At 39.9% G+C, this 26553-nt stretch overlaps 1 protein-coding gene across 1 annotated transcript in view; it reads left to right on the top strand.

The window, feature by feature from the left end:
- The window catches only part of LOC109433196 (LIM/homeobox protein Lhx6-like), an 811403-nt gene that overhangs the window by 720964 nt on the left and 63886 nt on the right, over window positions 1-26553 (top strand). Inside the window, exon 5 of the mRNA XM_062860812.1 lies at window positions 25023-25488. Coding sequence (XP_062716796.1) covers window positions 25023-25488 — 466 coding nt within the window. The remainder of the gene's footprint in view (window positions 1-25022; window positions 25489-26553) is intronic.

The raw sequence follows: 26553 nt of genomic DNA, 5'->3' as shown, positions 1-26553 counted from the left end.
TCATAAATTTTACAGCTGCACGTTAGTCTTATTGCTTCGCTGCAGATCTTCGTTAGAGGGATACATGTAGTGTAAATACTAAATAGAAATATGTCTGGATTTTGGCTTCAATTTGTGTCCTTTTCCCCGGTTCCGAGTTATCACAGACAAACAGACGTAACTCTTAGAGGAAATTCATCAAAAACTTTTGCACAGTGTCATTTTCATGAGCACACTGCCATCTGTTGGTAGAACCGCGCGCGACACTGTCGGCCATGATGGATTTCGATTTGACATTTTGCTGACACGCACACTACTACACAAATTACCTGTAATTTTCGTTTGCATCATTCAGCAACGTGTACACTGGCAAACGTCAAAGCGATCGAACACTAGCGCATCTGGTGGAACGATCGCGCAAATCAAATGTTATTTGAATTGATCGTTAAATGCATGTGCCAAGCCGTTTTGAAGAGTGTTACGTCTGTTTGTCTGTGGAGTTATATCGACTCCGTCAGCAGATGTGGCCCTCGGCTCGCGGTGCTCCGGAACGGATGGGCGACTGAGAGGCTGGCTGTTCCATATTTTTTCAGCTGATTTGAACTAACACATGATATCGCAGGGTCCACCACGCCGGCACAAGCGAAATCATGCTGCCGAGTAATACCTACGCCAGCAAGGATAATAAAAAAGAAGAAATAAATCAAACCAATATTTAATTTTATTTATTAAATTTTGTTGGACTTGGGCGGTGCTCCCCTTCTGATGGAAGCTCTGCTTTTTGTCCCCCGAAATCAGAATCCATATCACTCCACATCACACATGGATCGCTGATTACAGTTCTCATCATTTGGTTTTTGCCTCGTTAGGTTCGTTTGATTTTTTTTTATGACGGGTTTCCAGCAGCTGCCCCCTTGCCTTGTACCGGCGATGCGCATGGGTGTATGTACTGATGAAATGCGCATTTTCTCCGGGGACGTAAATAAAATCCAAATATTGAATTAAAAATATTTATATCAAAATCAAATAATGCATATTGCACCCCCGTAGGAGCGAAAAAAAAAAGTTTCATTAACTGGTGCACACCGTGATCAATGGCATTCCGTTTGGACAAGCTGATTTTGATTACGATTGCAGCTGGAGGTTTGCATTTCAGTGGTTGGAATTCTCAGCTTGCACATGAAATTAATCCAATAGGCAATGTAAATTGGGTTCATAAAGTAAGATCATGCTGAGGGTGTCTAGGTTCGATTTATGACCCTCCAAGGAAACTGTTGTATGCAATAGAATTTACCTTGACATCCTTCGGTATGGCACCTGGAATTCTACTAGCATGAAACTCTTATTCAAACCCCTTCCACGAGCACTGCGAAGAACTCTTTCGTAAACATCGCGAATTCATCTTGAAGCTTTTTGTTATGTTATATTATGTTATGTTATGTTATGTTATGTTATGTTATGTTATGTTATGTTATGTTATGTTATGTTATGTTATGTTATGTTATGTTATGTTATGTTATGTTATGTTATGTTATGTTATGTTATGTTATGTTATGTTATGTTATGTTATGTTATGTTATGTTATGTTATGTTATGTTATGTTATGTTATGTTATGTTATGTTATGTTATGTTATGTTATGTTATGTTATGTTATGTTATGTTATGTTATGTTATGTTATGTTATGTTATGTTATGTTATGTTATGTTATGTTATGTTATGTTATGTTATGTTATGTTATGTTATGTTATGTTATGTTATGTTATGTTATGTTATGTTATGTTATGTTATGTTATGTTATGTTATGTTATGTTATGTTATGTTATGTTATGTTATGTTATGTTATGTTATGTTATGTTATGTTATGTTATGTTATGTTATGTTATGTTATGTTATGTTATGTTATGTTATGTTATGTTATGTTATGTTATGTTATGTTATGTTATGTTATGTTATGTTATGTTATGTTATGTTATGTTATGTTATGTTATGTTATGTTATGTTATGTTATGTTATGTTATGTTATGTTATGTTATGTTATGTTATGTTATGTTATGTTATGTTATGTTATGTTATGTTATGTTATGTTATGTTATGTTATGTTATGTTATGTTATGTTATGTTATGTTATGTTATGTTATGTTATGTTATGTTATGTTATGTTATGTTATGTTATGTTATGTTATGTTATGTTATGTTATGTTATGTTATGTTATGTTATGTTATGTTATGTTATGTTATGTTATGTTATGTTATGTTATGTTATGTTATGTTATGTTATGTTATGTTATGTTATGTTATGTTATGTTATGTTATGTTATGTTATGTTATGTTATGTTATGTTATGTTATGTTATGTTATGTTATGTTATGTTATGTTATGTTATGTTATGTTATGTTATGTTATGTTATGTTATGTTATGTTATGTTATGTTATGTTATGTTATGTTATGTTATGTTATGTTATGTTATGTTATGTTATGTTATGTTATGTTATGTTATGTTATGTTATGTTATGTTATGTTATGTTATGTTATGTTATGTTATGTTATGTTATGTTATGTTATGTTATGTTATGTTATGTTATGTTATGTTATGTTATGTTATGTTATGTTATGTTATGTTATGTTATGTTATGTTATGTTATGTTTTGTTTTGTTATGTTATGTTATGTTATGTTATGTTATGTTATGTTATGTTATGTTATGTTATGTTATGTTATGTTATGTTATGTTATGTTATTGCGGAGATTCCACCTGTTTAGACTCCTGCGCGAAAATTAGTTGCGTGGATTTTTCTTGCGTGGGCCCACAGATATAAAAACAGACCGCGTCCTGGTGAATATTTTACGCTGCGTTGATAAGTACACATTTGGTGATAGTTTTGCATTGTAAACAAACATTTATAATGCACCTACGCTGAAAATGAGCCTAATAATTTATTTGCGTTGGAATCTGTAAATCTTCGCAACGGGCAATATGTTATGTTATGTTTTTATTTGGCACTGTCCATAATAGTAGTCCTATAGTAATCCGTAAACAAAATTTTCGAAGTTCGTATGGAGCGTAGACTTCGGACAGGCCCCTTCGCCCCCCATAGAGTCTATGGACAGGCCCTTATTAGAATAATGATCAGGAAATCTGTACCATAGTTGCTAGGCAGCAGTTTCCCAAGTGTAGATTTTTCCTGTTCCCGCAAGACCAAGTGTTATCAAGAATCAACACTTATCCACATTTTTAACGACACCATCATAAGTGACAAAACTGAATCCCGTCATATTACAACAAAATTATGCACGACGCGATGCCCCCACCTTTGAACCCGCGAGTGTCACCATGGGAAAAAGATTTAATTTATTTTCCTTCTTTATTCACACATGTTAATGCCTCCCGTTGCCAGTGGGACCCTCAGCTCGCACGGGATTCAGAGAGGGATTTCCCATCCATGTGGAGGTACCTATCCACCACCATCATCGCATGAAAACTGCACAACCGGCACTCAAGCCACGGATTAGGACCGAAGGTGAACAGATTGTGCTAATTAGGGATGACTTTCGAGTGTTCGCCGCATATGCACAGCCATGAATACGCGTTGACAAGTGGTGGGAACCGTGCTGGTGCGATGTTGTGAGTTTCTAATTGGTAGGGGAGATTTGGGACGGATGAGCATTGATATCTTAAAGCTTTGTGGGCAAAATTCTATTACATATTGGAAAAATAACTGAAAAATGTAAGTAATGCGATTATATTATCAAATTATCCTAGAGCATTGGGATAATTTCCCTTTAACATCAAATGAAACATAGACTGGCATATTTTCAGAAAAATAGTAGAAAATAAAAAATAAACAAGTACTAATTACAGTATGTTTTCTCGATATACTTAATTTATAAAAGAAATTCTTCTCTAAACTTTTATTGTTTTACTAGCTGGCCCGGCAAACTTTGTCTTGCCCGGTTGTGGTGGTTTGACAACTGTTGAAGTCATCGCTGCACCGCACTCTAGATTGGTTTCATTTCGATCGTGTTGATTTTCTTCCCAGTTCATGAAAAATCAGTATTTTCTCAATTTTCATAATTTTTTGAAGGATTCTCGTAAATTTTTGTACATATAAACACAGCTACCATGAATACGAATCGAACCGTGCAAGAATCGAGCTGATCGATTCATCCGTTCGTGAGTTTTGTTGCCTCAAAGGGAAATCGAACTCATTTTTATATATATAGAAGAAGAAGATAGAAGATTGAGTAGATTTCGAGGCAAATGAAATAACAAACTCTATATATCTTACTGATATTGCTTTTGGATAAAACTAAAAAATATGTAATAATAATAATGAAGTATAATCATACTGATTAATCTCATTGTAATATTCGTTTAGCCCGCTTTTCCCCAGCCGTAATTGTATTCACAAAGGATTTGTTGTCCATAAAACTTTCACCACATAGATGCTTTCTTTTTAGCATAGGTTAAATAGTATAATCAGATTCAGGTATTGTCCTATATCTCAGCCACTACATTTAAAAATAAGCTTTCAAGTATTCTGTGGTAGCAAACAAGAAAAAAGTTTTAATAACTCTAAGAACATGATTGATTCAAAGATGTTCACACAATAAAAAATAAAAATGTATTTGCCAATAAATTACAAATTCAAAATCACAAAGGATGATTTGAACACAACCTCATCTCCTGAAGAGTAGAGCAAACCTACAGTATTCATAAGGAAACTGACACTTTGCCATGCACTTCCAAAACTATTTGAAAGAATCATGTGCAGTACGCCATCTTCCGCATCGTCTCTGCCGTTCATCGCTGCCGTCGTCTTCAACGTCTCAACGTCTTCATCACATAAGACGTTAACTAATGAATTCAAAATATTCCCGCCGTCTAATTACTTATTCATTGCTCGAGATGCAATTAATGCTAATTACTTTTCCCAATAATAATTATAGGAACGACTACACTGCTAAAATCAACATCTGCATGACGGGATTTTAATTAAATAATTTCCAGAAGCAACACCAACGACGAGTGCGCGACCTTCGGCTTGAATTAAGAAGGAAATTTTGTAATTAAGAACGTCCGCGTGCGGATAACGCCGAAATGCATAAGGTTGGCAGAAATTGGGAAATTAGATACGAGTTGCTAAGAAGACATTTCAAATGGAATGTGAAGCTTGAAGGTTTTTCTTGAACTTAAATTACTTGATTTTTTTTTTCCATGGACCCATATAAGTATTTCGTTTTTGACGACCAGTCAAACTTTCGCTACTTCGCGTGTCACCTTCACTGTGTCACCGTTCCAAATGGTCTGAAATTTTCGGAGGAATTCCTGAAGAAATTCCCGGAGGAACTCATGGAGGAATTCCTAGGAAAATTCTCAGTGAAATTCCCGAAGGAAATCCTTTAAAAATAATCTGGAGGAATTCCTGTAGGGTTTCCAAAAGAAATTTCCTAGAGGAATTCCCGGAGGATTTTCTGAAGAAATTCCTGGAGGTAGTCCTCGAGGAATTCCCATAGGAATTCTTGGAGAAATTCCCGTTGGAATTCCCGGTGGAATTCCTGGAGGAATTCCTGGAAAAATTCCCAGAAGAATTCCTGGAAAAATTCCCGGAAAAAATCCGGAAGAATTCCTGGAAAAATCCCGGAAGAATTCCTGTAGAAATTTCCAGAGGGAAAACGGAGCCAAAGCAACAATATTGTGGTGTGAAAAAAAAATGTCTTCAGGGGGTCAAAGACGGTGTAAAAGTATTGCCTCTTGCACCGTACTCGACCGCCTACTGTCCTGCCAAATATGCTTACTGAACATTGAACAACTATGCTGAAAACGGAATACTTCTTAGGGTGTACAGAAAAGTTCTTTTTATATTAGACGGAGCCTATCGAATATTAACAGATCCAAGGACAACACCCGAGCAGAAGAGAATAACAACAGCATAACAAAATGCGTTATTTTGGCAAAATAACTGCATAATGGAATTAGTAATTTTCATGTTATTAACATAACATATTGAGTTATAAACTTGTCTGTCATAAGCGGCAAAATAACAAGTCACATAACAAAAATTTGTTCCTGAAAAATCAATTTAATAACATGTTTTGTTAGTGGCAATAACAACTTAATAACAGTGAATTTGGGAAATATTTCAATAACAAATTTTGATATTAAAGAGTTAGAGTTAGAGTTAGAAATTAGGGTAAAAACTAACTTTTTTTACTCATTTTTGGGTAATGATTTTAAGTGTGTTATTCTATTTTTAGAAAATAATAGATCACATAAAAAAAAATCGATTTCATTATAAAACTTACAAACATGGACGGGATTTGAACCTCCAATCCTGCTATCGTAAATTTTCAGTCGCCTTTACCAATGAGGCTATCACAGCACTTGCAGTGAGGGACGATAGAAGCTTTACTGGTTCTACGTATTGCCAGTTTCCCCATTCCCCCATTTCATGTTTGCCAGTCGCAGGACAAAAATAGACAGAGATTTGAATGCAAGATCAAACAATGAACCTCTCTCTCTTACCAACAGCGCTATCGCGGTGCGCAGACATGCGCACTGAAACACTAATAACAGTGGTGGCATGGCCCGTCGTCGGCTATTCCCAAGGAGTAAAGAGAACGATGAAAAAGTTCTAGGTAGTCGACTATTTATGATTGAGCTTCGTCATGGGGTGTATTTTGGCGGCGACAAAGATTCTTTCCGGACGGAGATGATTTTTATTTTATTTTTTGTTTTGTTCGCGTTGTGAGAACGGCGATTATACACGTACCTACGTGAGCGAAGGTAAAAGGTAATTATATCATATGCCGATATGATTACTTCTGCAGATGCTGTTTAGTTTTATTCTGTTTAGGATTATTTTTAGTAATGAAAAAAGATATTTATGACATAATGTCAAACAATATATGATCGAATAATAATAGATCGAAAGGAAAAAGTTATAATAGACAAATGCAATCACCAATTGAGCAGAATTGTCTGTATAGTTGACATTTTTATTGATTAGAATTATTTAGCAGGTACCATATTTGCTATCTCCACTCTCACTAACATTCATTACTTCGTAATACATAGTCTGTTCGGTACTTTTTGACGTTATAATAGGAAGCAATCAGTGAAGTACTAGATTGAAAGTAGTGAGCTGGATTTTTGTATGGTGAGATGGTCAGTTCTCCATTTCTGCAATGAAATGGTGCAAACAGCGTGGGTTATACGGTTTCTTGCCTAATTTGATGCTGTTTGAGCAAAACTTTGGGTAACTGTGTATTAAAAGTTGCAAGAAATAACTAATACAACAACACAGTTACCCAAACTTTTGCTCAAATAGCATCAAATGACTCAAGGAACCATATAACCCACACTGTTTGTACCAATTCATTACAGAATTGGATAACTGATCATCTCACCATACAAAAATCCAGCTCACTACTTTCAATCTAGTACTTCACTGATTGCTTCCTATTAGAGGTTAGAATAGCAGTACTGTTAAAATGACATATCAATTCAACTAAGTTTACTCAATTTTGAGATAAAAAAAAACTCATTTGCAGATGTATCACTTTTTGAAGCTAAAATTATACTTAACCTATAAGAATTGGGAATCGTAGAAAAGTGATAGGAATTTGGCACCGTAACGGGACTGGGATATTGAAAAAAGGAAATTAATACAAAGATAAACATATCAATAGCTATGATGCTATATTTACCCAAAACTCAAATTATAGCAATGAATAAAATAAAAAATACGGAAGAGTCTGATGAAATTTCTAGATATTGCAATGCCTTTATTTTTTTACTTCATAATATGAAACAGCAGACAATAAATTAAAGCAGGTAAACTATGTAATGGTTATATCTGCGATAAATTTTCTCCGATTTTGACAATATTGATCTCATTTGATCCAGATTTATTTTTTCCATCAAAAACAAATCCGACTGAACCGATCTGGTCATCGTGAGTTAAGAAAAAACCTGAATTCAGTAACAAATTTTGAAAACGACGTATAATCAATGGTGTAGCATTGATTATACGTCGTTTTCAAAATTTGTTACTGAATTGCCATACACGTGGAATTTTCCATAAACCAGCTGCAATTAGCTTCTTTAGTGGTGTTGAGATAATTCCATATTCATAATCTACATGCCAAACTGAGCCGAAATCCAAATTTTCATGAACTTTGGTACCCGGGAACCTATTTAAAAATCGATTTAAAGTTTGTATGGGAGCGATTTGTCGAATCACCCCTCGTCGCATTTCGTACTGGGCGGAGCTGTCAAGCAGTTGCCCAGCTGTCAAAAGGTGATCTCAAAAAATCTTTTTGTAATTGAATTTAGGTATCAAAATAAAGTTTTAAAAATCTGAAAAAAATCATACTGGCTTATAAAAAGGTGCTCTTTCGAATAAAATAAAAAAATCAATATATTATTCTTAATATAAAAACCCAATTGGTGATTGGTACAAATTAAGTACCTTACCAAGAAAAAAATGTTAAATTTATATTTATACGTTCAATATGTAGTCCGTCCAAAGTCTTACACCGTACATGAAACCGTTTTTAATTAGATTTTGTTTTAGATTTTATAGAGGCATTTTAAAATCTTCTCCTGTGTGATAGGGATAGGATTTTTCAAAACACCATAGTTCTTCTTCTGCTATGTTTTGCTATGTTCTCGTTTAGATGTATGCAGGGTACTGCGCCACTTGGGCAGTGGCTGGTATTTTGGGTACTTTTCAGCTACAACTCAGTCAATTTCAGAAATTTAGCAAAACCTCGCGCCGCCCAGCAGGGACTTTGTTTTGTACACATTACAGCACCTCCATGTCACGTAATATACCACACCTCTTATCAAATGTGATACCGTAAGCGTACCATACTTTGCGCACCTAGGGCCTAACTTTGCGCACTTTTCAAAAAATCGTTAAACAGTTTTTCTGGTGCATTATGCAAACTTTTTCCCACGGAATACTAGTTAGTGATATGGGGTATGCACTTTGTCTCAGTTTGGATGTAATGATAAATGGAAGAGGAAGACAAATTGATGAGTGAATATGCAGTTGCTTTCCCTCAAATGCTGTAAATAACGTTGTAGAATGACGTAGGTTTTGTTTCAAAATTTGTTTTAGTTTAGATAGCAATACCATAAAGTATTTGTGCACTCTCAATAATACAATAATTACCAAACTTGTTCCACAACAGAATGTAATATTGAAATGTTATTTAAGGGCTGCATACCAATGGCTTGGTCATAACAAAATAAGATTGTCCAACAAAACATGTTATGGAAACGTAATGCCTTGATAATTCAATAATAACAAAACAAGATATAAAAACAGGTTTTGTGATTTCGTAGTTATTAATTTGATATTCCCCTCTGCTCGGGCAGATACGTCTTACTTTCTCTTAACTTTCGGAACAATTTGCTGGACGTTTTCAGTTTTTGGAAATTAAATTGTTTGAACGTTTTGATGGCTGGTGTCCCCATTGCCGGACAGATCTTAACCTGCCGAACAATTTTGCAGAAAGCGCCATGCTTTTAGCTGATTGGAGTTTCGAGATAAACATGTTTAAATCAGACAATTCTGTCTGTCAGGCAATTCTTAGTTTGCTGAAGAACATTGTAGAAGACGGCATCATTCTATCTTATCAGGATTCTAAGATATAGAATCGTATAAGATGCACACCAAGAAAATATCATGTAATTTTAAGTGTCGTGAGCCTGACATATACGAGCATCTTGAACAACACAAATTTAGAGGTTATAACATGTAAATTTACGTCTTTCAAGACACCCCAAAATAAAACTTATTTTTTCTTAGCGTCTAGCAATCGCCAGAACCGATTTGACAGATAAAACATAGAAAAGTAAAATATTGTCATGCATGGGATTCGAACACCAGATCTGCTGATCGTGCGCCACATCTCTTACCACGCGGCTATTTCACCGAGTTAGAAGATGGCTGATGAACGTGATACTGATTCCACGTTTCTGGTGAAACGGATTTGTTGACATCTAACGCAACCAACCAGCACTTACATGATGCGCGTAAAATTGGGTCCAATTTGTGTTTCAGTCTTGAAACGTTAACGTTTTTTGGTGATTCCGTTTCGTGGAAATTTCAGAATTTCTAAGTGTGTGTTACATAAGATGTTAAACTGGAGGCGATATACGTACATTTAACATGCACGCAAATGGCCTCCACTTTATCATCTTATGCAACATCTTATGCGATTACTGGTTGTCTGGGTTCTTAGTCTGCTGAACAACTTTACTGGGAACGGCATGCTTTGTAGATCATAAGAGTATCGAGATATGCGTGTTTGAACTTTTAAGACACAAGGCGCCACCTAGCGGATAAATCCCAAACCAAAGACTTAACTATCGAATAGTTCTAAGCTTGCTAAAGAACATTGTCGAGGACAGCATCATTCCATTTTATCAGGATTCTGAGATATGAGGGTTTGTATATTTTTTACCCTGGCGCCACCTAGTGACCGAATCTCGAACCAAAGGCGCTGTTGCCAGTTAGTCTTTATCCTGCTGAAAAAAAAAATGCCAAAGACACTATTCTTCTACCTCACCGGGATCTTGAGGTATACGTTGTGCAAAGTTTGTGGCCAATTTTAGTACACCCAAGACTATCCGAAATAACTCCGGAACCATGTGGACCAGGCACCGATGTCCCCGGAATCCTCAACTAGAACGGTTTTTGATAAGTTGTAAAAATTTCATCAAAATTTATCGAGAAACAAAAAAAAGTTATGACCATTTTTCTGCTTTTGCGAAGGTGAAAAATGAACGTTGGATGGATGAAGATTGAAGGTCCATCCTATTTGCATTGTGTCGACCATGCAAACACAATCAAAGAAATGAAAACTACATGCAGGTAGGGTTTGTACCCAGGCAACCAGTAATCGTACAAGATGTTGCATAAGATGATAAATTGGAAGCCATATGCGTGCATGCCTACATTTAGGCGCATGTAAAATGTACGCATATCGCCTCCACTTTAACATCTTATACGATCACTGATTGACTGGGTATCCAATTCCCGTCTGTCTAAGCACCGATAAATAATAATCTAATTGAATCTTGCTCCTCGCCTAACGCCTCATGGCCTATTTGGTATCAATTATTGGTTTATAAATTAGCTTCCATATCATGCCACAAAATATATTGTGAAAGAACTAAAATTTCCTTAGAACAATAAGATTAAATAATTGTCCCTCGAATTCCACGGATATTTTGTGCACAACTTGAATTTAATTCCCGGCACACCTTCTAGGTGACACTATAGTACATAGTATGGTCAAAAAATTTGATTTGACCATAGGTGTTTGTTCGAAGAGTCGATCAAATTCAATTTCGCAATTCAAATAAAATCATGCGTTCAAAGTACTTTTGAGTAAAAAACTTTTAAATTATGATAGATGTTGCTTTGGAATACCGATCAAAATATTTCAATTATTATTTTTACCCACCACAGTGCAGCGACGAATTGTTTCTATGTGGTAGTGTAATACGATGTTTCGTATGCAGAAAATCAACGCATCCACATTTGCTTACGTCCTCTCTAGACGAAGACAGCTTGTTATTCATATTTTACCAACCGGAAGAAATTGATTTATCAAATTAATTGAACAGTTCTTGCTGCATTCTGCAGCAGTGAAATCCAACTTTGAAGTAGGGAATCGCACCACTTGGGCGGTGGCTTCTATTTTCGTCTGTTTTCCGCTATAACTCAGTCAAATTTGAACCAATTGACACAATTTTTGGAATGTGGTGAGATAGGTATAGTATCTACCAATTGGTTCAAAATTGACTGAGTTATAGTGGAAAACAGACGAATATAGAAGCCACCGCCCAAGTGGCGCGATACCCTACCAAGCTTGTGGGGTGTGAATTGAAGGCTCGTTCAACAAGTGAATCTGGCGAAGTGAAAATTGAACGGTGATGAAGAACAATTCGGCTAACTGCTGCTTTGGTGTGGTTGCCTTCGTCATACATAAAAAAACAAGAAAAAATATCAACCAAAGAGGCTAGTTATCGATCTTTTTGCTTCCATCTAATAAGGCATTTACAAATATGTAAGTCGGAATATCTGACATAATTGACTATTTTCCGTCTGATGTGGGGTCTCCAGTTATCCTAGTGCAGCGATTTTCAGATCGTGCACCGCGGTGCACTTGGTGCACCGCGAAGCCATGACAAGTGCACCGCAGCACTCCAGAAAAGTCTTGCATATTTAGGTTTAAATTTAAATTCATTACCTATTTCATGAAAAAATAATTCGACATAATTAGAACAATTGAACTATTATATTGAGAATTAGAACAATTGAACTAGATATATTGAGAGTAAAATTTCCATTATACCAGCCGGCGAGTTAACCTTGAATCCAGCAAAAACCGTCTCAGGTATTCGCGAAGAATCATAGAACAAGTCTGCCAAAACTCTTCTAATAAATATCATATTTTTCCAAGAACTCGTAATGGATGTTCACAAGTACCTACCCTACAAGGCATCTGCAATGTATCTTCAATGAATGCGCTAAAAAAATCTCAGAACAAATCTTACTAATATTTCTGTGGCTTTGCTTAATACCACTGATCTCGAAATCAGGTGAACACACCACTCCTTCCGAATTGACAAGATGGCCTGGAAGGAATTTATCAAAAAAAAATGTTAATATATGCCAAAGTTCTGAAAATTAAGCTGCTGTGTGTCTTGCTAGAATTTTTTTCAGAAATCCAGTAAATATCTTGGAAAAATACGTCTATCAAAATTTCCTAGTAGCAATTCCCTAACCTCAAACCTACCTGTCCAACGAACGTAAATTCTTGAATTTTGTCATCAAATTAGCTCGTAGTTTGTAGAAAATCACGAGAATTGTCGTTTCCGTCCATTTTCAATTTGATTCTGATCTTGAATTATCCGCAAATTCCAGTTTTAGAGTCGTTGAAGAGGTAAAAAGTTAGGTTACGAGACTGTACTGCTAGATATAATTCAGTAGTCTTGGAAGGACTTTACTGAGGTTCTTTTAACATAACACCACTCATTTGGCTCAAGATTGTATTAAGCATTTATAAAGATGTTGTCTGAACGTTTCCAGAAGCATCTGGAGCAAGAAATATTCCAAGTCGAATAACTGTATCACTCCACTATGCTCCGATAAATGATTAAAAAACGTAAGACAGTGTCATAATTGGTGGAGGAAAAACTAATGACAAGTGTATGCACCTTGGGATTGCTATGAAAAATACGACAGCTTTTTGACGAATTTGGAATTGTTTCTTTTTTTTAACAATAACGCACATGTGCACCACGGAGCGATTCGTTTCCAAAAAGTGCACCGCGAGCCGAAATGTTTGAAAACCCCTGTCCTAGTGGATAAGGCTATGAATCGCCAATCCGGAGATGGTGGGTTCGATTCCCGTTCCGGTCGAGAAAATTTTCCCGACTCCATGGGCATAGTGTAGCATTGTACCTATAGGTATACTTACCACACAATGTACTAATTCATGCAATGGCAAGCAGAGGAAGCCCTAACTGTGGAAATGCTCTAAGAACATTAAGTTGAAGAAAGGCAGGCCAAGTTCAAATGCGAACGTCAAGCCATGAAGAAGAAGAAGAAGAAAAAGAAGAAGAAGAAGTGACGGGGATTAACGCATATGACGAAATAAATGTTTACCTTACTATTGACTTGGTGGAAATGGCGGTGGTGTAGCAGTACACCTAGTGGTAAAGAAGGAATTTTCCCATTTCCAAAAACACTTCTTGCGGTTATTGAATGTACACGAGCCAAGCAGCGCAGCAAACGGGCATTGAATTCCTTCGGTTGTCGCGTCGTCGTCCGCCCTCTTCCAGCATAGCACAATCAAATGTTGCTTACCGGCGAGGCGACGTGATGCATCTTGCTGGGCGTCTCACAGTGGTCCAGATTTGAAAATAGCTGGCAAAAACTGCTAAATCATAGTAATCTGCTAGTTTTCGCCTAAATGAATGTATTGGAACATAATTTAGCGCTCAATTTCATTTTAATGGCATTTTCATTTTTTGTCGATTTCATCGAACAAAATCCAAACAAAATGTATGTTTTCATACAATTTGACTGTAAACGCGCTATTGTTTTGGCAGCTCTTGGCAGTTGCATTTTTCCTTAACCGATTCTGCATACACAAACGAGCATTTGAACGGAATATCTCCGCGGGGAGTAGCGGGGAGCGATTTGTAAGACACTTTGAAGTCGAAGTGTAAAAATTTATCGTACTAATGACATGTAATGTCAGTTTTGAAGCCAAAAATGTTCTTTTGATCACTTGCAGATCGATTGCAGATGTCTGATATACACAAGAGCTTACAAATAAACTTTTGAAAGCAATTGTATTACTTAGATTAACAGACTTTTGTAGTGGCCCACACTTATATGAAAAACAAAAATTTCGAAAAATGCCAAGTCTTACCTCCTCAATCAGTTGTTTTTGACTCCCAGAAGCTACGTTCAAAATTTGAGCAAAATCGGTTGAGCCTAGCGGGGCGCTCAAAACGCTTGATGTTTGTATGGGAAAACTTGGCAAAATGTATGCAGAAATTTTAAGTTTTCGAATTTTGCCGCTAGGTGGCGCTGTAAGCGTTCAATAATCAAACCCTTCGGTATTATTGTAGGTGACTATATGCCAAACAACTTTGTCTGTGTCTTTGACAACGTCTGTGAAAAAAGTTATACCCTAGGAAAAGTGAGGATAAACTTTATTGTTATTTTTCCAATACATGTAAAGGAATAATATCAATAATGAAATCTCAATACTTTGCCTCACTTTGCCTAGGGTATAACTTTTTTCACAGCCGTAGGATCACTTCGCGGTCTTCGACAAAGTTCTCTGGCATATAGTCACCTACAATAATACCAAAGGGTTTGATTATTGAACGCTTACAGTGCCACCTAGCGGCAAAAATGGAAAACTTAAAATTTCTGCATACATTTGGTCAAGTTTTCCCATACAAACTTCAAACGTTCTGAGCGCCCCCTTAGGCTCAACCGATTTTGCTCAAATTTTGAATGTAGCTTCTGGGAGTCCAAAACAACTGATTTAGGAGTTAAGACTTGGTATTTTTCTAAATTTTTGTTTTTTATATAAGTGTGGGCCACCCTTTTGAACATGTTTGTGTTCTTTGACAAAAAATCGGCACTTTTTTCATAAACAGCTATTCTACAGCACTGAATAGCTGTTTATGAAAAAAGTGCCGATTAGATACAAAATGAATATTTCTAACTTTTTGAAGTGCTTCTGGTATTATAGATGAATGCTCGATATACTCGATATAAGAAATATTCAAAAATTGTGTTTCTGCCAGCTTTTCTCAAAATTAGACCTCTGTGCGTCTGTTGTATTTAGACATGTATGTACACTTATCCTTCGAAATAGGCAGCCAATTGGTTTCCCGTAGATCGCTTTCACAAGGACCTAGACTCAGTAAAATACTATGTACATGGCCGCTACTACTTTTACATAGATTTTGCACAAATTACCCAAATGAAGGAGAACGTGCCCCTGGAGCCTGATAGAGTTTGCTGTAACAAAACGATCTCGATCACTTTCAACACAATTTTCAATCGGATTGTAAAATCATAGGGTGTTTGCAGTAACAATTTTGCGTGCAAGAAATTATTTTTTGTAATTTCTCATCGTAATAGGCTATTTAACCTTATGCAAATCTACCAGGAAAAGGCCTACTTTCCCGCGCCAAATTAGCAGTGCTGTAATGGTTCATTACAGCACTGAATTGCGTTGCGAAATTAACTATTACAGCACTGTTTTCAGTTTGGATCAACTTCTTGGTGCATTCTGGGCGCAGTTTTGAAAATTTTTGACAACTGCGCACCCAAATAGCACCTGCAACTAAAATGGAAATGATCATCGTTGCAAACATGTTGAAACTGAGTTTTCATGAAACAAACAAAATTAAACCTATCAAAATCCTGTTGTTAATGCCAAACTGAGGTGTAACAGTTTTATAACAACTAGCAAAATGAAAACAAACGTCATCATTAGTCGAAACTTGGGAAACCAAATTGTAACTGAAGTATAGGCTGATTGTTTCAACGAATCTTAGTTACAACCGTTTACAAACCAAATCGACCAAAACATTGATTCTGATTGTTATAAACATGTTGCACCTGGAACTTTTTTAGAACATAACGAAGAATTTTGACAGGAGAGGTAGAAGTTCCAAAATGTGCGGCAAAATGTTCTTGTGATCATGAAAAATATAAAATGTACTATAAAAAACCAAAATGTTTCAAAAATGCCGAAATCATGTACAAATAAAATGTAACCTTTTCTTCATAAATTTATCGACATATTCCAAATTTTATAAGATTAAAGTGGTAAAATAGAAAAAAAAATCTGATTGGAAGTATAATACTTACCTTACCGGTCAGGCTAAGGCCGGGGTGGCCTCTGCTGTACATTAGACCTGTTCACTTTGAAATTTTTTTTCTCCGATTCTCCGTGACACATCAAATTATCAATCCACATGCAAAAACAAGTCTTCAGTCCAAAATTGAGCCAAATTGATAAAGATTTAAAGGTGTATCAAATCGATTTTGTGTTTTTTTAATCGTTTTCACACAAATTTACTCATAAATCCAGAAAATTGCTCCGAAAGGGTGCCGAAAATACCGTTAGGATATAGTTAGTACAATACTCTACAACTTTGCCAAAGATACTACGGTGTTTAAATTGCTTATTTCGAAGCTATTCAATAATTTTAGTTGAAAAATCACGAAAAAACACGATATTTTTACGATTTTACATATAAAAGTCATGTAATTTTACATTATTTTAAGTGACTAAATTAATTAGCTGTTTCTCCTTTGTGTAACGAACATTTCGTCCATACATCGTTTTTGTGTTGGAATTCGTTTTCAATGACTAATTATCAAAAGTATGTCACGTTGACACTAAAAATCGCGTAGAGTTGCCAGCACCAATTAAAACAAAGTTACCCATGATTAAGACGTCATGCCATCGTATTCTAATGTCTTTCGATTCAAGTATCAGAAATGGCGTAGATGATAAGGCTCGAGCCTGCGGATCAGAAGGTCCCAGGTTCAAGCTCAAATACATAATAAACTTTTTTTTCTTTCTTTGTAGCAGTTAGGATGATGAATCTGCCATGAGCCATGGCCCATGACTTACACGCAATCTCCCAAATAATGATGATCGGGACCTGCCAATTAAGCCCATTCCAGGACTAGCTAGATATTTAGTTTACTTGTTGACAAGAAATCGTGTCGACGGGATCAGCTGGACGAAATATTGGACATCTGTTTGATATCGATTAATTTAGCTAAAACAATTCAATACGATGATGGAACTGCTTCTGGATGCAAAATGTATCATAATGTATACAACTGTGGAGATGACTTGCATCTATCTAGCCACAAGCTACACAACTACACGATAAAGGGAAACTTCATTCTTACAATGCACTCTACGGTTTCGAAACAAGGCTATGATGGCAAATTGCAATGAGATGCAGAGTGTAGTCTCATTAACTTATGCTGGATCGAGACGCAAAAAAATCCTATTTCAGGGCTCGAACCTTGAATCTTCGAATCGGCAGTCTCATGCTCAACCATCTACACCAAATTGAAACTGATGCAGATGCAACAAAGAAATGTAATGACGTTTTAATCATGGGTAACTTTGTTTAATTTTGTGCTGGCAATCCTATGCGATTTTTAGTATCAACGTGACATACTTTTGATAATTAGTCAATGAAAACGAATTCCTACACTAAAATGATGTATGGACGAAATGTTCGTAACACATGAGAGCAATAGCTAATTAAATTAGTCACTTAAAACAATGTAAATTTACATGACTTTTACATGAAAAACCGTAAAAATATTGTATTTTTTTCGCGATTTTTTAACGAAAATTGTTGAATAACTTTGAAATAAGCAATTTAAACACCGTAGTGTCTTCGGCAAAAATGTAGAGTATTGTTTCAACTATATTTTAACGGTGTTTTCTGTACCTTTTCGGTGCAATTTTCTGGATATTGGAGTACATTTTCGTGAAAATGCTCGAAAAATCACAAAATCGATTTGATACACCTCTAATCCTTTATCAATTTGGCTCAATTTTGGACTGAAGACTTGTTTGGGGTGGAAGCTCAGGTAAAATATTATCTCCTGGGCGCCCATTAAAAACACCACCCCCGGCGAAGACTGGCGCTCGAGCCTAGCTATTTAGCACTGTAGTTGGAGGAAATGCCAATGCAGAACCCGTAGCTTCCGGGAAGGTAAGCCCAGCTCCCTGGGTTAGTGGGTTGGTGTCAGGCCCTGCGAGCCAGCCGTAAAAAAGACTAGCACCGGAAAATCAACAAGAGAAAAATGCGAACCGATACCAATGGCGACGACCACAGCGACGAAAAGGGACTTGCGATTGGAAGCTCGGTACGTGGAACTGCAGATCTCTCAACTTCATCGGGAGCACCCGCATACTCGCCGATATACTGAAGGACCGCGGGTTCGGAATCGTAGCGCTGCAGGAGGTGTGTTGGACAGGATCTATGGTGCGAACGTTTAGAGGTAATCATACCATCTACCAGAGTTGCGGCAACACACGTGAGCTGGGAACAGCTTTTATCGTGATGGGCGACATGCAGAGGCGCGTGATCGGTTGGTGGCCGATCGACGAAAGAATGTGCAGGTTGAGAATCAAGGGCCGATTCTTCAACATTAGCATAATAAACGTGCACAGCCCTCACTCCGGAAGCACTGATGATGACAAAGACGCATTTTACACGCAGCTCGAACGCGAGTACGACCGCTGCCCAAACCACGACGTCAAGATCATCATAGGGGATCTAAACGCTCAGGTAGGCCAGGAGGAGGAATTCAGACCGACGATTGGAAAGTTCAGCGCCCACCAGCTGACGAACGAAAATGGCCTACGCCTCATCGATTTCGCCGCCTCCAAGAACATGGCCATTCGTAGCACCTTCTTCCAGCACAGCCTCCCTTATCGTTACACCTGGAGATCACCACAACAAACGGAATCTCAAATCGACCACGTTCTGATTGATGGACGGCACTTCTCCGACATTATCGACGTCAGGACCTATCGTGGCGCTAATATCGACTCCGATCACTACCTGGTGATGGTTAAACTGCGCCCAAAACTCTCCGTTATTAACAACGTACATTACCGGCGGCCGCCCCGGTACGATCAAGAGCGACTGAAGCAACCGAATGTCGCCACCGCATACGCGCAGAATCTCGAGGCAGCGTTGCCGGACGAGGGTGTGCTCGATGTGGCCCCTCTAGAGGACTGCTGGAGTACAATCAAAGCAGCCATCAACAACGCAGCTGAGAGCACTATCGGGTACGTAGAACGGAGTCGACGAAACGATTGGTTCGACGAGGAGTGCAGAGCGGTTCTGGAGGAGAAGGATGCAGCGCGGGCGGTAATGCTGCAGCATGGAACCCGACAGAATGTGGAGCGATACAGACAGAAGCGGAAGCAGCAGACCCGTCTCTTCCGGGAGAAAAAGCGCCGCCTGGAAGAAGCGGAGTGCGAGGAAATGGAACTGCTGTGCCGTTCACAGGAAACACGCAAGTTCTACCAGAAGCTCAACGCATCCCGCAAAGGATACGTGCCGCAAGCCGAAATCTGCAGGGATAAGGACGGGAGCCTCCTGACGGACAAACGTGAGGTGATCGAAAGGTGGAAGCAGCACTTCGACGAGCACCTGAATGGCGAAAAGAATGTAGGCACGGAGGACCAAGGCAGCGGAGGAAATGACTATGTTGGTGCAGCAGAGGACGGGAACGAACCAACTCCCACGCTGAGGGAAGTTAAGGATGCCATCCACCAGCTCAAAAACAACAAAGCGGCTGGTAAGGACGGTATCGCAGCGGAACTCATCAAGATGGGCCCGGAAAAGTTGGCCACCTGTCTGCACCAGTTAGTAGTCAAGATCTGGGAAACCGAACAGCTACCGGAGGAGTGGAAGGAAGGGATAATCTGTCCCATCCACAAGAAAGGCGACAAGTTAATGTGTGAGAACTTTCGAGCGATCACCATTTTGAATGCCGCCTACAAAGTGCTATCCCAGATCATCTTCCGTCGTCTTTCACCTAAAGTAAATGAGTTCGTGGGAAGTTACCAAGCCGGTTTCATCGACGGCCGGTCGACAACGGACCAGATCTTCACCGTACGGCAAATCCTCCAGAAATGCCGTGAATACCAGGTCCCAACGCATCACCTGTTCATAGACTTCAAAGCGGCATACGACAGTATCGACCGCACAGAGCTATGGAAAATTATGGACGAGAACAGCTTTCCCGGGAAGCTGACTAGAATGATAAGAGCAACGATGGACGGTGTGCAGAACAGCGTAAGGATTTCGGGTGAACTATCCAGTTCATTTGAATCTCGACGGGGACTACGACAAGGTGATGGACTTTCCTGCCTACTATTCAACATCGCCCTGGAAGGTGTTATGCGACGAGCCGGGCTCAACAGCCGGGGTACGATCTTCACGAAATCCAGCCAATTTGTGTGTTTTGCGGATGACATGGATATTATTGCTAGGACATTTGGAACGGTGGCAGAACAGTACACCCGCCTGAAACGTGAAGCAGCAAAGGTCGGACTGGTGGTGAATGCGGGTAAGACAAAGTACATGCTGGTAGGTGGGACTGAGCGAGACAGGACAAGCCTTGGCAGCAATGTTACGATAGACGGGGATACTTTCGAGGTGGTAGAAAAATTCGTCTACCTCGGTTCCTTGCTAACGGCTGACAATAACGTGAGCCGTGAAATACGAAGGCGCATCATCAGTGGAAGTCGTGCCTATTATGGGCTCCAGAAGAAACTGCGGTCAAAAAAGATTCACCCCCGCACCAAATGTACCATGTACAAGACGTTAATAAGACCGGTGGTTCTCTACGGGCACGAGACGTGGACGATGCTCGAGGAGGACATGCAAGCACTCGGAGTTTTCGAGCGACGGGTGCTAAGGACGATCTTCGGCGGCGTGCAGGAGAACGGTGTGTGGCGGAGAAGGATGAACCACGAGCTCGCTGCACTTTATGGCGAACCCAGCATCCAGAAGGTAGCCAAAGCCGGAAGGATACGGTGGGCAGGGCATGTTGCAAGAATGCCGGACAACAACCCTGCAAAGTTGGTGTTTGCTAACCATCCGGTTGGTACAAGAAGGCGTGGAGCGCAGAGAGCACGATGGGCGGACCAGGTGGAGCGTGATCTGGCGAGTGTTGGGCGTGACCGACGTTGGAGAGCTGCAGCTGCAAATCGAGTATTATGGCGGCAAATTGTTGATTCAGTATTATCATGAATTTGATGTTAACTAAATAAATGAAAAAATGAACTTGTTTTTCCATGTGGACTGATAATTTGATGTGACACGGGTAGGTCAAAAAAAGTGAACAGGTCTACTGTACATAGTAGCCGCCTCCATTCCACTCGGTCCATGGCTGTTTGTCTCCAGTTCCGCACTCTGCGTAGGGTCCGCAGATCGTCCTCCACTTGGTCGACCCACCTAGCTCGCTGCGCTCCACGTCTTCTTGTACCGGTCGGATGACTCTCGAGAACCATTTTAGTCGGGTTGCTCTCCGACATCCTGATGACGTGACCCGCCCACCGTAGCCTCCCGATTTTCGCGGTATGGACGATGGTTGGTTCTCCCAGCAGCTGATGCAGCTCGTGGTTCATTCGCCTTCTCCAAGTCCCGTCTTCCATCTGCACTCCGCCGTAGATGGTACGCAACACCTTCCGTTCGAAAACTCCAAGGGCGCGTTGGTCCTCTGCACGTAGGGTCCATGTTTCGTGCCCATAGAGGACGACCGGTCTAATCAGCGTTTTGTAGATGGTTAACTTCGTGTTACGGCGAACTTTATTCGATCGTAGAGTTCTGCGGAGTCCAAAGTAAGAACGATTTCCTGCCACAATGCGCCTCTGAATTTCTCTGCTGGTGTCGTTGTCGGCGGTCACCAGTGAGCCCAAGTACACGAATTCTTCAACCGCCTCGATTTCATCACCGTCGATATAAATTCGGGGTGGCGGGCGCGGTGATTCCTCCCTGGAGCCCTTTGCCATCATGTACTTTGTTTTCGACACATTAATGACTAATCCGATTCGCCTGGCTTCACTCTTTAGTCGGATGTACGTTTCCGCCATCGTCTCAAATTTACGAGCAATAATATCAATATCATCGGCGAAACCAAGCAGCTGAACGGACTTCGTGAAAATCGTCCCACTCGTGTTTATCCCCGCTCTTCTTATTACACCCTCCAAAGCAATGTTGAACTGCAAGCACGAAAGACCATCACCTTGCCGTAACCCTCTGCGAGATTCGAAGGGACTCGAGAGTGTCCCTGATACTCGAACTACGCACATCACTCGATCCATCGTCGCCTTGATCAACCGTATCAGTTTATCCGGGAATCCGTATTCGTGCATAATCTGCCATGGCTGTTCTCGATCGATTGTATCATACGCCGATTTGAAATCGATGAACAAGTGATGTGTGGGCACGTTGTATTCGCGGCATTTCTGCAACACCTGGCGGATGGCGAACATCTGGTCCGTTGTAGCGCGTTCACCCATAAATCCAGCCTGATATTGCCCCACGAACTCTCTTGTAATCGGTGATAGACGGCGGCATAAAATTTGAGAGAGTATCTTGTAGGCAGCGCTCAGTAGTGTGATCACAAGATAGTTCCCGCAATCCAACTTGTCGCCCTTTTTGTAGATGGGACACACGATACCTTCCATCCATTCCTCCGGTAATACTTCCTCCTCCCAAATCTTGGTAATGACCCAGTGTAGTGTTCTCACCAGTGCTTCTCCACCGTATTTTAGAAGCTCGCTTGGTAGTTGATCTGCTCCAGCGGCTTTGTTGTTTTTCAACCGGCCAACCTCCTCCTCAATCTCTTGAAGGTCAGGGGCCGGAAGTCTTTCGTCCTGTGCACATACTCCTAGATCTGTTACCACGCCACCTTCGCTACTTGCAACGTCGCCATTGAGGTGCTCATCGTAATGCTGCCGCCACCTCTCGACCACCTCACGCTCGCTCGTGAGAATATTCCCGTGATTATCTCGGCACATGTCGGTTTGTGGCACAAAGCCTCTGCGCGAGCGGTTCAGCTTCTCGTAGAACTTTCGTGTGTCCTTAGCGCGGTACAGCTCTTCCATCGCTTCGCGATCTCGTTCTTCCTGCTGGCGCTTCTTCATCCGGAAGACTGAGTTCTGCCTGTTCCGCGCCTGTTTGTAACGTGCCTCATTCGCTCTCGTACGGTGTTGCAGCATTCTCGCCCATGCTGCATTCTTCTCGTTTTTCAACTGTTCACATTCGCCGTCGTACCAGTCGTTTCTGTGATTCGGAGCCGCGAAACCTAGTGCTGTAGCCGAGGTACTACCTATGGCGGATCGGGTGTCCCTCCAGCCATCTTCAAGTGTAGCTGCGCCAAGCTGCTCTTCCGTTGGTAGGGCCACTGCTAACTGCTGCGCGTAGTCTTGAGCCACTTCTACGTTACGAAGTTGCTCGATGTTGAGCCGCGGCGTTCGACTTCGACGCGTGGTGATAACTGTCGAAAGTTTTGAGCGCATGCATACAGCGACTAAGTAGTGATCCGAATCTATATTCGCACTGCGGTATGTGCGGACGTTGGTTATATCTGAGAAGAATTTACCGTCGATTAGAACGTGGTCGATTTGGTTTTCTGTTTGATGGTCGGGTGATCTCCAGGTGGCTTTGTGGATATTTTTGGAAGTATAATATTGACCCAATAAAAAAAAATCTGCCTCATTTTCGCAGTACTGAACGACTAGTACCTACCACTGGGAAGATTTGAATATATGGGGTTTTGAAAAATCCAACGTAACGTACAAAAATATTAGGAGTTTCCCACGAAAAAAATTACAATGGGTTTACATTTTTTTTTTTTAAACGTGAAATTTTCGCAGCCTATACACCACCATAGGAACTCAGAACTAAAATAATTCAATGCTACTATACACCAGTGCAGCCTGGTATGTATCAGTGAAAAATCCTGAAGGGTTGAAGGCAATTATCAATAAATCACGCTTGAAATCAATCTTGCATGATCAATGCAGCAGGAAACCGCGCGGATCCAAAGCGATCCAACTCGGGGGATTGCTGTATGTATCACACGGGTAGCCGTATCCGATGGCTAGGAAAATTGAAAATGGGAAAAAGTTTATAGCCCAATCATCCAGAAAAGGAAGGAGTTGAAAGTCGGAAATGAAGAAAGGAAAACGGGTGTACCATCGGTCGACGATGACGATGACGACGGCGGTAGGGGCGTCAAAGTGATATGTGGACCGTATGCCTAGGATGGAAGTGGTTTGTTAGTAGCGCTAACGATACTTGGTTTTAAGATTTTATTTGAATAAATGATAATTATGCGTGTTGGATCAGATAAGCATGAGTGAAACTAGCGGAATACTTGGTACACCATGTTAAGAATAATATAAGAAAAAACACTATCATCTGGATGTACTTAAACATCATAAAAAAAAAATAAAATCCATCGCATTTTTCAATACCGTTAAAGCTGTGTCACATTCACTTATATGCCGTATGCAACGTTTGATTGAGAAAAACGAATTCCAATGCCGTAGAATAGCATGACCCTTCACCACACAATATAGAAAGGACAACTCCCTACGATTGATTCAAATAATAATGGAATTGGTTGATTGATATTGGAATTGGGGATAAATCTATCACGAGAGAAACGAAGGGTGACCGTTGTTGAATGGGAAGAAACACTAAATGCGTGTGATGTGCGCACGCATAACAGCAAAGTGGATTGACATTTGTACTTTATTGTAACGGGTTTCGAATGTTCTGAATAAATGCAATGCAATGCAATGTACTATCATTTCAGATGGTGGAAAAGGTGTTGTTTACTACAAATGTGATTACCCTGAATTCCAGAAAAAAAAATCTTACAAGCTTTTCTTTCCATTTCTTTGCAGTGGAACCGATCAGTGATCACCCAGTCAATGTACAACAGCCAGCAAGGACCCTCAACGCCGCCAGTGTTACAGCAATGGGACACACGACAGTTACACCGAACGCACCGGCAATCCAATCATCGGTCTCGTCCACCCCGAACCTCATCGGCAGCACCGGCATGGCCAAGGACTGCGCAGGCTGCGGGAAGCGCATCACCGAGCGCTTCCTGCTGAAAGCCCTGGACCTCTTCTGGCACGAGGATTGCCTCAAGTGCGGCTGCTGTGATTGCCGGCTCGGTGAAGTCGGCTCTACCCTGTATACTAAAGCAAACCTAATACTGTGTAAGCGAGACTATCTCAGACTGTTCGGCACTACCGGATACTGTGCCGCGTGCAACAAGGTGATACCGGCGTTCGAAATGGTGATGCGTGCCAAAAACAACGTCTACCATTTAGAGTGCTTCGCGTGTCAGCAGTGCAATCACCGGTAAGTTTATTAAATAAGTTGCATGAGATTTGCAATGAGATGTGATTATTTTTTGGCCGACCTTAATCCTGCGGTCGTCGGCCAAACTATTATCACATCCCTGTGCAAATCTCATGGTTTTTAGGTGTTTATTATGTTCATTGCTGGTTTTACAAACCAGCAGCACTGGAAAAAAGTAGATAGAAATGGCCTGAATTTCATATAATTGGGAAAAAAAATCATTAAACTATGAAACCTAACCTTCAAAATGTTTGACAATTCTCAAATTTCTAAGGGAGTGGACCTGGTGTGATTGTTAAGGCCCGTGACTATAACGCCGAGGACCTGGGATCGAATCCCACTCCCGAAAAACTCACAGAATATGAGTTCTTCCACCGGAATGGAAGTAAAGCGTGGGTCCCGAGAATCTCGTTAATACAGATAAAAAATAAATAAAAAAAATCTTATGTCTTACATGAGGAAAACAGTCGGCAACTTGATTAGTGAAGAACAACTGTATTTTTGCCTTTATCTTTAATGTGTGTGTTTATCTTCCGAATGACCTGAGATTTATCAAACATTTATGAGGCTAGGCTTATAAGTTACAATACACTTTAGGGAAGATGCACCAAAAATTGAATCGGTACTCATAATTATGATCTGAGTTATTCGAAAACTGCACAACTTTGCCCAGCTCTGGCCTCAGCAGTTTGATGATGAGCCTGGGATTGTTAGTGGTATTACCTGTAAGTAAAAAGAAAATCGTAGAATTGTGTGGGCCCGGGGCTGGGGCGGATGGGGAGGCCCTCGGAGGTACAAATGCGATGAACAAATAAGTTTGTCTTTGTTTTTGAACAATATTTGAGCAAAATGAAAAATAAAGTTAATGTTTAGCTTAAATGTGGGGGCCCGGGGCCCTGAAGCCCCAACCACCCCCCCCCCCCCCCCCCCTGCCCTCTCCGGCACCCCTTAGATCCGGCCCCGCGACTAAGGAACATAGGCGAATCTTTTCTTAATTAACTTTCATTTTACATGTCATTGGAAGATCACAAAAGTACTGGCCAAAATAAAAATGAATTCTTTCAC

This window comes from Aedes albopictus, chromosome 3 (genome assembly GCF_035046485.1).
Source record: "Aedes albopictus strain Foshan chromosome 3, AalbF5, whole genome shotgun sequence".
In the NCBI taxonomy this organism is placed as follows: Eukaryota; Metazoa; Arthropoda; class Insecta; order Diptera; family Culicidae; genus Aedes; species Aedes albopictus.
The sequence above is the reverse complement of the archived record's forward strand: the minus strand, read 5'-3'. Positions and strand labels throughout refer to the sequence as shown.